The following is a 14,100-nucleotide window of genomic DNA, read 5'->3' on the forward strand; positions in this document are numbered from 1 at the left end:
TCCAGTACTTAGAGCTGTTTTTTTTAACAAGTTCACACACTCATACAATGACAGTATTTGCTAATATTTTGAATGGAAAATGAAAGGAAAGACAGGGTTTGCTTTTGTAACGTGTTTATTGAAAACCTTTGACAGCATAGTTTGTCAGGCACAGAGAGATATGAAAATACAGAGGTTTGTCTGGCGGGGGGGGGGGGGGGGGGGCTGGGGGGGTTGCCATCGGTGTGCCTCCCAGTTGGGGGTTCAACTTGGTGGAATGTTAGAGACGGATTAGAACAGTGAAATTAAAGTTAGGAAATAACAACAAAAATTAAATAAAAACGTTTTACCCAGTAGTTAGTTCCACCATACTATATTTTAGTTAAAAACAAAAATAGAAAAGGGAAAATAAATTATCTGGGGTGCTAAATTAATCTCTGAAAAATGTTTCCACACATACAGTGCCAAGTGATTCTGTTGTTTTAACATGGCAAGAAACCCTTAATGGAATGCAAATAATCTGATTAATGCTTTTCTTCCCAAGGTTTTTATAAAACTGTCACATAGCTACATAAAATCTACCTTATAAACAACCTAAGAAGTGAATTTCAAACTATAATTTAACTTATAATCAAACTGCCCAGCACTATTAACAAAATTAAAAATAGACACATAAAACACAGAGAAGAGAGACAGACCTGATAACTAATCAATAATCAACTTGATAACTGATCAATAACAAACCAACCAACCTGATAACTAATCAATAACCAACCAAATTCATCCTAGCCAATAACCAATCTGATAACTACTCAATAACCAACCAATCTGATAGCTAATCAGTCATCAGCCAACTGGATAACTAATGAATAACCAGCCAACCTGATAACTAATCAAAAACCAACCAACCTTATAACTAATCAAAAACCAACCAACCTGATAACTATTCAATAACCAGTCAAACTTAGAAGTAATCAATAACATACCAACATGATAACTAAAAAAATTATGGTGGATAGAGTCCCAGGCATCTTTTAGGCAACAAGACTTCTGCTGGATCCTGAAACACCCTCATCTGAAATCTGAAGCAAGGAAAATGTTTGCATGGTGATTTATCTTTTCATGACCAAACAATAAAATAAATAGAGACAGAGGTGACCAATAAACTTAAACAGGAATAACCGGCCCTTTACAAACAAACTGAAACAGAAACAAGTGGCCCTTCAGAGACAAACTGAAACAGGAACTAGCGGCCCTTCAGAAACAAACTGAAACAGGAAATAACTGCCTTTCAGAAACAAACTGAAACAGGAAATAACTGCCTTTCAGAAACAAACTGAAAGAGGAACTAATGGCTCTTCAGAGACAAACTGAAACAGGAACTAACTGCCCTTCAGAAACAAACTGAAACATGAACTAGCGGACCTTCAAAAACAAACTGAAACAGGAATTAGCAGCCCTTCAGAAACAAACTGTAACAGGAACTAGCGGCCCCTCAGAAACAAACTTGAAACAGGAACTTCAGAAACAAACTTGAAACAGGAATTTGAAGCCCTTCAAAAACAAACCGAAATAAGAACAAAAACTGTCTGACGGGAGGACGATTGTACATCTAGGTCTGTCTGCTCCACACAGCAACTACAACATGAACAGCGTGGCGGCTCTAGTCCTCTCACCATAGGGAGAGCCCTCATTTACCCCCGCCGGGAAGAATAAATAGACAAAGCAATATCAGTATCACTGGGTACATCTAGAGTACAGATGAAGTGCCCTTTAGTTTACTCACATACAGGTCTTATTCATATTATAACAACCTGCTTGCACAAAAACAAATGATTGTTTATCATTCATACAATAAAATGCAATTAAATGTATGAAATTAATTAATCTATCATTGAATTCCAGGCACTTCATAGAAGATGGGCCAATTCATTGTACCATGTATAAAGAGGAAGCACAAATAGACCAGATAGAATCCAACAATCTACTCATCAGCAGCCACTGGATCATTATGTAGGACCCTCAAATGCCAAATTATCATTTATATCCTTTTAGTTCGTATTTATAGACTTGGTAAACATTTAGATAGCCAGATAGTCTACTGGAAAGACCAATGCATAAAGGGCAGAGGATTGTGGTTTCCTGCTCTTACTGCATATTAATAGAACCAGTCACAAATTTGCTTACATTCACAGTGCAGTATTTGGTTCAGGAGATCTTTTAAGAAGAAAAGTAATTAAGACTAATTTGGCACTTTCTTTCTTGATAACCAAGTTTTAGGGTTGCACTTCACCATCTTGTTGCACGTTTTGTCATTCATAAAAAATCTGTTATCTTCCACTATGTTGGCACATTTATAACACACAAACACATACATACATGATTCAGAGTATTGTTAACAATCTGTCTTGTGATTCTAATGCCACAAAGCAGGCCTTCATATTCTATATTTAGATACTATATTTATATTCTATGTTAATAACACTGTAGAGCAGCAAGGAAGCCTGGAGGACTTGGGCAGATGTTATAGAAACACTCTAGAACATGTTTCAGTTATGCTCCAGAACATGTTTCAGTAACATTCTAGAACCCATTTCAGCAAGAATCTAGATGTTTCAGTAACATTCTATAACATGATTCAGCCTCTAGATAATATTAAAGTAACATCCTAGAACATTTCATTAACGTTCTAAAATATGTTTCAGTAACACTCTAGAATAATGTTTTAGCACCACTAATATAATGCTTCAGTAACAATCTAGAATAATGTAACTCAAATATCACAGAACAAAGTTTGATATAAAAGTTGGTCATTGTGAAAAACAAATCTCAATAAAATATATTACTAGTCTTGATTACAGTATAAGAGCTTAAATAACATATTGGATGAAGAGTGTTACTTATAAAACTAGCATGGTGAAACAAAAGTAGTTATAGTACTTAAAACTTTGTATGGTGAATTTGACATTTAGCTAAAATGTTACTGAAACCCTCTCAGGTGAGTTTAGTGAAGCAGGGACTGTGCTTCTTCTTGCCCAGCAAGAGTTCATCGTTGCTCTAATTTTGGAAAGGCAACTTTGCAGACAATGTAACACTCAATGTTTTACTCCGTAGATGTATGCTTCCTTGTCATGCTCTGCTCATAGAAATTGCTTAAAATATTTCATACATTCTTTTTTTGTAAACAAAAAAGATGGATAAAAAAACAGAGAAATAAAATCTGCCAGTTGTGAAAATAATGTTGTTCTCTTGTAAAATAAGTTACCAAAAAAATATTTGCTTAAAGTACTAAAATCCTAAACTAGATTTCTCAAACGTATGAACCACATGTTAAGTCTATAAATATCTTTACAAATATACATGTTAATTATTCAAATAAACCTTTTGTATCACTTTAAATGATTACATGATCATGACAGTGTATTCTAGATTGCAATGCTTTGATTCTAAAACAATATTTTAGAAAACGTATTTTTGTTTCTTTTAAGTACATGGCTGTTGACAGCAATATGATACATATTACAATTTATATATTTACAATAAAAAATTCTGGCCTTCACCCTCCCAGCCTCTGTAGCCAATGGCGTTACAGACACCCTGCCTCCTTGACCAATGGCATTCAACTCCTACTGTCCATCTCCTTCCAGTCTTACGAGCTGGAGTTACAGTTCCTGTAGGCACGGAATGGTGTGACCCCTCGGAATGGTATGACCCCGTGGAAGGGTGTAACCCCTCGGAAGGATGTGACCTGTGTGAGTCAGTGACCCATCAGATAAACAATAATAAAAGACTGGCCAAGTACAAAAATAGACATTTTCATTTTGAAGAAAAAAATAGGAAAAAAAAGAAGATTCCATCCTTCAATGCAAAGCATTCCGTTTCATACAGCATTTCTAACTGCAACAGGAACAAGCCTAAAGCCCCTGGAAGTATTGCATGCGTTGTTCTGTCCCACATGTGAAACAGGATCAATGATGTCACTAAGAGGGTAGAAGTGGGTCCAATCCCCTTCTAGATGCCTCACCAGAAGTCCTTGGAGGAGGGGCTATCCCTTTAGGCCTACATCCTGGGAGGAGGGGCTAACCCTTTAGTTCTGTATCCTGGGAGGAGGGCTAACCTTTTAGGTCTACGTCCTTGGAGGAGGGGCTAACCTTTTAGGTGAATGTCCTGGGAGGAGGGGCTAACCCCTTTAAGTCTATGTCCTGGGAGAAGGGGCTAACCTTTTAGGTCTATGCCCTAGTAGGAGGGGTTAACCCTGTAAATCTACATCCTGAATGAGGGGCTAACATTTTAGGTCTACATCCTGGGAGAATAGGCTAACATTTTAAGTCTGGGACCTGGGAGGCAGGACAAACCCTTTACGTCTATGTCCAGGAAGTAGGGGCATAACCCTTAAGCTCTACATCCTGGAAGCAGGGGTTAACCCTTTAGGTGCATGTCCTGGAGGAGGGGCTAATCGTCTAGGCCTACATCCTGGAGGAGCGGCTAAACCTCTAGGTCTATGTCCTGGAGGAGGGGCTAACCCTTTAGGTCTACGTCCTGGAGGAGGGGTTAATCCTCTAGGTCTATGTCCTGGAGGAGGGGCTAACCCTTTAGGTCTACGTCCTGGAGGAGGGGCTAATCCTTTAGGTCTATGTCCTGGAGGAGGGGTCTACGTCCTGATCACCCCAGTAGTCTGCAGCAGTTTAACAGGGGTTGGAAGACAGGGGTCCATACCCTGGATTAGATTTGGAAGTTTAGGGAGGCAGAGTTCGTCTGGGAGGCAGAGTTCGTCTGGGAGGGGGTCGTGGGCAAACACTGAGTCATCTCCTGAGGAACAGGTGCTGTTGGAGTCCTGGCAGGTTGGAGAGTATTGTTCAAATGGAACAGACAGGTCCAAATACTCCTGTAAAACACATAGAGTATTAGCTAATAAAAGATTAAGAAATGAATGTGAGAGCCTACCTGGGGTCTCAGAAGAAAGAGTTCTGGTTACTTACGTCCGTGGAGGTCATGGATAGAACCCTGTCATGGTCCTCCACCAGCTGCCTGAAGGTGGGTCTCTGAGAGGGGACAGCGTGCCAACACTCCCTCATGATCATATATCTGGAAGTACAGATAGAACATATTGAATACAGCAGTTCACAACGATAATAATGGATATTTACAATACAACGCTCCCTCATTTCCATAGAGAACTTATAGAATACAACAGTACATAACAATAATAAAGGATATTTACAATACAACGCTTCCTCATTTCCATATAGAACTTATAGAATACAACAGTACATAACAATAATAAAGCATATTTACAAAACAACGCTTCCTCATTTCCATATAGAACTTATAGAATACAACAGTACATAACAATAATAAAGGATATTTACAATACAGCGCTACCTCATTTCCATAGAGAACCTATAGAATACAACAGTACATAACAATAATAAAGCATATTTACAAAACAACGCTTCCTCATTTCCATATAGAACATTTAGAATACACCAGTTCATAATGACGAAACAATCCCTCATTACCATATAATACATTTAGAATACAGCACTATACTTCCTCCTTGTAATTCAACACTTGATATAGTACATCACACTGTAGTTCCTCTATATCAGGGCTGCTCAATGTTTGTCCTGGAGATCGACAGGTTCTCCACAAATCCAGTCGTGACTAACCTGACAGACTAGCTTTTCATCCAGCTCATTATTAGAATCAGGTGTGCAAAATTAGGGTTGGAGAGAAAACCTACAGGCTTCTGGATGGCTTTCCAGGAACAGCTCTATATAATACAACCGTCAGTTTAATCTCATAAAACACCCCTATAGTTCTTTCATATAACGTGTAAACACAAACTTACAGTTCATGTGTGCAGTTGGCTGGTTTGTCCATACGGTGTCCCTCCTTTAGTAGTTTGAAGAGCTCCTCTACAGGGATGCCAGGGTATGGAGAGCCCCCAAGGGTAAAAATCTCCCACAACAGTACCCCATAGGACCACCTGGAGAGAAACAAAACACAGGTTGTAACATGTTATAAAAGCACCCTGTAGGACCATCTGGAGGGATACAAAACACAGGTTATAACAGGTTATTACAGCAGTCCATTGGACCACCTGGAGGGATACAGAACACAGATTATAGCACCCCATAGGACAACCTGGAGAGAAATAAAGACAGAGGTGACATACAGACAGGGTTGACATACAGACAGAGTTGACATACAGACAGGGTTGACAGAGACAGAGATGACATAAAGACAGGGTTGACTTACAGACAGGGTTGAAATAAAGACAGAGTTGACATACAGGCAGAGTTGACATACATACAGGGTTGAAATAAAGACAGAGTTGACATACAGACAGGGTTGACATACAGACAGAGTTGACATACAGACAGGGTTGACATACAGACAGGGTTGACAGAGAGATAGTGCTGACATACAGACAGGGTTGAAATAAAGACAGAGTTGACATACAGACAGGGTTGACAAAGAGATAGTGCTGACATACAGACAGGGTTGACATACAGACAGAGTTGACATACAGACAGGGTTCTAACCCATGGTGGTGCTCTTTTCTCTTCAGGTTCTAACAGCAGTCAGGGGAGTGGTGTTGCTGGTTACTGAAGCTCACTATGAAAACAAGCCTATTAACCCATAGGTCTATTGTTTCGGCTGCTCCCCTCCCCACCCTAGCCTCCAGCCCCGACACTCAGCAGGCATAATCTAATTATCCATGCTGTCCAACACCAGGAGCTATGGGCCACAGGCTCATTCTGGCCAAGCAAGCAGCATGATGAATACAATGCCCCACCAGAACAGAATAATTGCTTCTACATTGTATCATTGTATCATTAAACTGCTGTTCAACAGATAGCTGCAGGCCTGATAGTTAAGGACCTATCTCCCTACATTACTAATGCATCAGGACCATTCAATAACAACAAGGACCTATCTCCCTATATTACTAATGCACCAGGACCATTCAATAACAACAAGGACCTATCTCCCTACATTACTAATGCATCAGGACCATTCAATAACAACAAGGACCTATCTCCCTACATTACTACTGCATCAGGACCATTCAATAACAACAAGGACCTATCTCCCTACATTACTACTGCATCAGGACCATTCAGTAACAACAAGGACCTATCTCCCTACATTACTAATGCATCAGCACCATTCAATAACAACAAGGACCTATCTCCCTACATTACTAATGCATCAGGACCATTCATTAACAACAAGGACCTATCTCCCTACATTACTACTGCACCAGCACAATATCATGACAACAAGGAGCAATCTCCCTATATTACCACTACATCAGGATAATATCATAACAATAACAACTTGTCCTTGGCTGTTTGATTCAGGCAGGGGCTGCTGATGGTCTGAACTCCAGTAATAGCTATGACAACAGGGAATGTTTTACTCCTCAAACAGTAAAATCAATGCAATCTCAAGTTAAACCTCCAAATCGAGATTTTAAATTATGAGAGACTTTATGAAAGAAGAGTAATATTACAATATTCCAAAGAGGTAATTGCCCCAAACAATCCCACGAACATACGAAAACACCAACAAGTCAAACTCTTGAACGTGTTAATGACACAGACATGTTCAACTCTGTGTGGGAACAGCTGTCTGTTTTGACTATTATCTGTAATAATAGTCTAATGGACCTACTGAAAGGATGTTGTTGTGACGGTCCGCTGGCCCTGTCTACTGCAGCACACAGAAAGCCCCCTGTAGATGCTGCAGACGGGGCTGTGTTTGGCTTGGCAGACAGAGGGGGACGAGAGACTGGCTTGGGTATATCATAGTATTTCAGTCAGGATTGCCCCTCAGACAGGGTTAGGATAGCAGGGTTGGTGGGGGGTGGGGGGGTTCGGTGGCACGGTTAGTTTGGCAAGATTAGGGTGAGTTGGGGGGGCGGGGGGGGGCATGGTTAGGCTCGGAACAGAAATTCTGCTGGTGTTACTGCTTGGCTAGGCCCTTTAAACCGTGGCTACCCGGGCCGCAGTGAACTCTGCTGTTAATGACTGAACACTGACGATGTTCCATGAGATCTGGCGGATCAGCCTGACACAACCTGACACAGGCCTGCGTGACACTTCCCTCTCTGATGCCTGGTTCAGAGATAAAAGAACAAACGCTGGATGGAATGCGGTGATCTGATACACAATGGAGCTGGATTATCACACAGCACAGATGACAGGAAGAGAGAGGGAGGGAGGGAGGGACGTAGCGAGAGGGGGGGGAGTGGGGGAGAGATGGAGTGAGCGAGAAACGATGGAGCGAGAGCGGGAGGGAAGCTATTAAATCCATATTCACACGCAGGACATTATGTTTGACGCTAATTCACTGAGTCATGATATTTCGGCCCAGATGCCTGGCCTGCATAGCTCTCCACATGGCTGCCGCAGAGACATGCTGAGCGGCTGGCTGGGTCAACTCACACGTCACTCTGGTGGGTGTAGACACGGTCGAACAGAGCCTCTGGTGCCATCCATTTCACGGGCAGACGACCCTGCAGGAATAACCCAGACAACAGAACCGCAACGTCAGCACAACAGACGAAAAACACCGGCTGCCCGGAACAGACAAACAGATACAACCCGCAGTTGCGGCGCGCCCCCAACCACAGTGGCTGCCTCATCCCTAACAGAAGAACCGCGCCCAAGTAAACATATAATTGTGGTCTATATTCTTCATTTCATGATTTTAATATGAATGTTGTCTCACGTTGGTGGTCTTCTTGTAGTAGTCTATGTTGTGCACGTCTCTGGCTAGGCCGAAGTCGGCTATCTTCATCACGTTGTCCTCGGTTACCAGGACGTTCCTGGCAGCCAGGTCTCTGTGTATACACTGAAAAGGAACAACACATCAGGTTATAAAACTGGCCTTTGCAAAATCAGACTAAAACTGCACCTCAACGTACTGTAGACTAATAATCAACCGTAAAGTCCTACAGACTAAGACTCCACCTCAACGTACTGTAGACTAATAATCAACCGTAAAGTCCTACAGACTAAGACTCCACCTCAACGTACTGTAGACTAATAATCAACCGTAAAGTCCTACAGACTAAGACTCCACCTCAACGTACTGTAGACTAATAATCAACCGTAAAGTCCTACAGACTAAGACTCCACCTCAACGTACTGTAGACTAATAATCAACCGTAAAGTCCTACAGACTAAGACTCCACCTCAACGTACTGTAGACTAATAATCAACCGTAAAGTCCTACAGACTAAGATTCCACCTCAACGTACTGTAGACTAATAATCAACCGTAAAGTCCTACAGACTAAGACTCCACCTCAACGTACTGTAGACTAATAATCAACCGTAAAGTCCTACAGACTAAGACTCCACCTCAACGTACTGTAGACTAATAATCAACCGTAAAGTCAGTAAAGACTCATTTGCGGGGAAGATTCCTGCAATCAGGAGAGAATGCGCTGTAAATCTAGACTCCTCCAGCCTGGATTTCTGAAAGGATGTGTCCAACCATAACTGTCCCCACTACTCCACCCACCTTCTGTGAGGCCAGGTATTCCATTCCTCGGGCCACCTGGAAGGCACAGGACACCAGGTCTTTGAAGGTCAGCTGCTCGTCGGGTATCTTACAGGTGTCAAATGAGTAGTCCATCCCTGGTGGTCGACGGGCTCTCAGGTACTCTCTCAGGTTCCCCTTGGATGCATACTCCACCAGCACGTACAGTGGACCTGAAACAGAGGTGCTGTTAACCCTAATCCTTCACTCAACCCCTCTGGTTCCTTTTACAGGCATACTCAGTGTTAATCAACATTAATAGGAAAAGGGATTGAATTGTGAGGTCAAGATAAGCAATAATGTTATATGAAGTAAAACACCAGAATGTGCATTAACGCTACAGAAAATGTAACGGCAATACCATATCTAGTAACGCTACAGAAAGTATAACGGCTTTACCATGTCTAGTAACGCAACAGAAAGTATAACGGCATTACCATATCTAGTAACGCAACAGAAAGTATAACGGCATTACCATGTCTAGTAACCCTACAGAAAGTATAACGGCATTACCATATCTAGTAACGCTACAGAAAGTATAACTGCTTTACCATATCTAGTAACGCTACAGAAAGTAGAACGGCATTACCATATCTAGTAACGCTACAGAAAGTATAACTGCTTTACCATATCTAGTAACGCTACAGAAAGTAGAACGGCATTACCATGTCTAGTAACGCAACAGAAAGTATAACTGCTTTACCATGTCTAGTAACGCTACAGAAAGTAGAACGGCATTACCATATCTAGTAACGCTACAGAAAGTATAACTGCTTTACCATATCTAGTAACGCTACAGAAAGTAGAACGGCATTACCATGTCTAGTAACGCTACAGAAAGTATAACTGCTTTACCATATCTAGTAACGCTACAGAAAGTATAACTGCTTTACCATATCTAGTAACGCTACAGAAAGTAGAACGGCATTACCATGTCTAGTAACGCAACAGAAAGTATAACTGCTTTACCATGTCTAGTAACGCTACAGAAAGTAGAACGGCATTACCATATCTAGTAACGCTACAGAAAGTAGAACGGCATTACCATATCTAGTAACGCTACAGAAAGTATAACTGCTTTACCATATCTAGTAACGCTACAGAAAGTAGAACGGCATTACCATGTCTAGTAACGCTACAGAAAGTATAACTGCTTTACCATATCTAGTAACGCTACAGAAAGTAGAACGGCATTACCATGTCTAGTAACGCTACAGAAAGTATAACTGCTTTACCATATCTAGTAACGCTACAGAAAGTATAACTGCTTTACCATATCTAGTAACGCTACAGAAAGTAGAACGGCATTACCATGTCTAGTAACGCAACAGAAAGTATAACTGCTTTACCATGTCTAGTAACGCTACAGAAAGTATAACTGCTTTACCATGTCTAGTAACGCTACAGAAAGTAGAACGGCATTACCATATCTAGTAACGCTACAGAAAGTATAACTGCTTTACCATGTCTAGTAACGCTACAGAAAGTAGAACGGCATTACCATATCTAGTAACGCTACAGAAAGTATAACTGCTTTACCATATCTAGTAACGCTACAGAAAGTATAACTGCTTTACCATATCTAGTAACGCTACAGAAAGTAGAACGGCATTACCATGTCTAGTAACGCAACAGAAAGTATAACTGCTTTACCATGTCTAGTAACGCTACAGAAAGTAGAACGGCATTACCATATCTAGTAACGCTACAGAAAGTAGAACGGCATTACCATATCTAGTAACGCTACAGAAAGTATAACTGCTTTACCATATCTAGTAACGCTACAGAAAGTAGAACGGCATTACCATGTCTAGTAACGCTACAGAAAGTATAACTGCTTTACCATATCTAGTAACGCTACAGAAAGTAGAACGGCATTACCATGTCTAGTAACGCTACAGAAAGTATAACTGCTTTACCATATCTAGTAACGCTACAGAAAGTATAACTGCTTTACCATATCTAGTAACGCTACAGAAAGTAGAACGGCATTACCATGTCTAGTAACGCAACAGAAAGTATAACTGCTTTACCATGTCTAGTAACGCTACAGAAAGTATAACTGCTTTACCATGTCTAGTAACGCTACAGAAAGTATAACTGCTTTACCATATCTAGTAACGCTACAGAAAGTAGAACGGCATTACCATGTCTAGTAACGCAACAGAAAGTATAACTGCTTTACCATGTCTAGTAACGCTACAGAAAGTATAACTGCTTTACCATGTCTAGTAACGCTACAGAAAGTATAACTGCTTTACCATGTCTAGTAACGCAACAGAAAGTATAACTGCTTTACCATGTCTAGTAACGCTACAGAAAGTATAACTGCTTTACCATGTCTAGTAACGCTACAGAAAGTATAACTGCTTTACCATGTCTAGTAACGCTACAGAAAGTAGAACAATAGGATGTTTGAACTCACCATCCTGTGTGCAGGCCCCCAGCAGATTGATGATGTTTTTGTGTTTTCCAATCATCTTCATCATCTCCATCTCTGAGACCAGGTCGGATAGGTCCTTGTCTGTGGCGTCATCTAATGGAGGGAGAGAGGGAAGTGGACAAACAGATGGAGAGGGACAAATAGATTAAAGTTTTGGATTGAGTAGTCTTTCAGGAATGGCACAGACAGTCAGAGATAGCCAGCCTCGCTATGTAGCATGAAATAGACATTCAGAGATTGCCAGCCTCTATGAGGAGAATGACACAAACAGAGATAGTCAGTCTTTGTGAGGAAAAAGAAACTGACAGTCAGACAGAGATAGTCAGCCCCAAAATGAGAATGAGACTTACATTCAAACATAGATAGTCAGCCTCTCTGAGGAGAAAGAGACTGACAGTCATACAGAGATAGTCAGTCTCTCTAATGAGACAGAGACCGACAGTCATAAAGAGATAGTCAGCCCCTCTAATGAGACAGAGACCGACAGTCATATAGAGATAGTCAGCCCCTCTAATGAGACAGAGACCGACAGTCATATAGAGATAGTCAGCCCCTCTAATGAGACAGAGACCGACAGTCAGACAGAGATAGTCAGCCCCTCTAATGAGACAGAGACCGACAGTCAGACAGAGATAGTCAGCCCCTCTAATGAGACAGACCGACAGTCAGACAGAGATAGTCAGCCCCTCTGAGGATAATGGAAGATAGAAAGAAAAGGTTTATTGATAAGAAAAGCAGATTTTAAATCGTCTTCTGTTGTCCTCTGAGGAGAGTATTCTCCTTCCTACTAGTCTGTGCGGTGTGAAGTAACGATGGCAGTTTTGTACTCACACCAACCTTTGAGCATCTTCACAGCAACGTCGAGAGGTTTGTTGGGTTTTTCCTTGTCGATTCCGATGGCCTCTGCCATCACCACCTGACCAAAGCAGCCTTCTCCCAGGGGTTTACCCAACGTTAACCTAAAACACACCCAGAAACAGTTAGTCTAAATCTCGACTGCACACTAACCTGAAACACCGCGTCCCGGTGTTTAGAGAACAACTGACCATCAAAGGAAAAGTTACCAAATCACAGAGCAACCAAGGTAAAAATCACAAAACATTGGTTGTTCTGTCCCTGAGTAATGCTTATTGCTCCATGGTCATTGGTTGTTCTGTCCCTGAGTAAAGCTTATTGCTCCATGGTCATTGGTTGTTCTGTCCCTGAGTAAAGCTTATTGCTCCATGGTCATTGGTTGTTCTGTCCCTGAGTAATGCTTATTGCTCCATGGTCATTGGTTGTTCTGTCCCTGAGTAAAGCTTATTGCTCCATGGTCATTGGTTGTTCTGTCCCTGAGTAATGCTTATTGCTCCATGGTCATTGGTTGTTCTGTCCCTGAGTAAAGCTTATTGCTCCATGGTCATTGGTTGTTCTGTCCCTGAGTAAAGCTTATTGCTCCATGGTCATTGCTGTAGGAACACTGTAAAATAAGGGTTAAGAAATATAAACCCATGACTAATAGGTCTGAAACACAATTACTGAGCCTGAAACACTCAATAAGTGTCACCTGGTCCTGGGGAACTCCCATTTGGGGTCGGAGGGTAGCTCCAACTCAGAGACGTTGGCCAGCATTGGTCCATCGCTGGATGACAGGCGGGCAATCCTGACCAATGGCGTGTTGGAATTCATGGATGAGTTTGACTCCAAGGACACCTGCTAGGTGATATAGAAAAACTGTTATAGTCTCTGAAGAGGAGAGAAAGATGAGAGAGAGAGAGAGAGAGAGAGGAGAGTAATAGATGCAGGCTGCTCTGACATGCTGCTGGTTCACTCCTCCTGGTTGTCCATTTGATAAATAGGCTCCTTTCTGAAAACTCCACGGACTTCTACCCTGACAGGTGTGTAGCTAAGAGCAGGAGATGAGTATGGGATAGAAGAGCATGGGGAAGTAGAGAGGAGCAAAATACAGAGGAGCTGTGGGAGGTAGATAGAAGGAGGGCGAGGTAGAGAGGAAGCGGAGAAGGTAGAGGGGAAGAGGATAAGACAGAGCAGAAGAGGAGGAGGTAGTGAGGAAGAGGAGAGGAAGCAGAGGATGTAGAGGAGAAGAGGAGGAGGTAAAGAGGAAGAGGAGGAGGGAAGAGG

The 14,100-nt window shown here is 41.7% G+C and overlaps 1 protein-coding gene across 9 annotated transcripts in view; it reads right to left on the reverse strand.

Annotated features, from left to right (window-relative positions):
• Positions 1 to 200: 200 nt before the first annotated feature.
• The window catches only part of fgfr3 (fibroblast growth factor receptor 3), a 60,899-nt gene continuing 46,999 nt past the window's right edge, over positions 201 to 14,100 (reverse strand). For 4 of the 9 annotated variants that reach the window (XM_029125439.2, XM_029125440.2, XM_029125434.2 and 1 more), the window contains exons 10-19: positions 13,526 to 13,674; positions 12,811 to 12,938; positions 11,962 to 12,072; positions 9,519 to 9,709; positions 8,722 to 8,844; positions 8,436 to 8,506; positions 5,831 to 5,968; positions 4,959 to 5,064; positions 4,696 to 4,864; positions 201 to 3,727 (exon numbers count right to left, since the gene is read on the reverse strand). In XM_029125439.2, coding sequence (XP_028981272.1) covers positions 3,642 to 3,727; positions 4,696 to 4,864; positions 4,959 to 5,064; positions 5,831 to 5,968; positions 8,436 to 8,506; positions 8,722 to 8,844; positions 9,519 to 9,709; positions 11,962 to 12,072; positions 12,811 to 12,938; positions 13,526 to 13,674 — 1,272 coding nt within the window. In that variant the 3' untranslated portion in view covers positions 201 to 3,641. Of the gene's footprint in view, positions 4,865 to 4,958; positions 5,065 to 5,830; positions 5,969 to 8,435; positions 8,507 to 8,721; positions 8,845 to 9,518; positions 9,710 to 11,961; positions 12,073 to 12,810; positions 12,939 to 13,525; positions 13,675 to 14,100 lie in introns of all 9 variants that reach the window. The other 5 variants (XM_029125441.2, XM_029125437.2, XM_029125438.2 and 2 more) reach the window with 4 other exon arrangements.

Source organism: Esox lucius, chromosome 15 (assembly GCF_011004845.1).
Source record: "Esox lucius isolate fEsoLuc1 chromosome 15, fEsoLuc1.pri, whole genome shotgun sequence".
Lineage (NCBI taxonomy): Eukaryota > Metazoa > Chordata > Actinopteri > Esociformes > Esocidae > Esox > Esox lucius.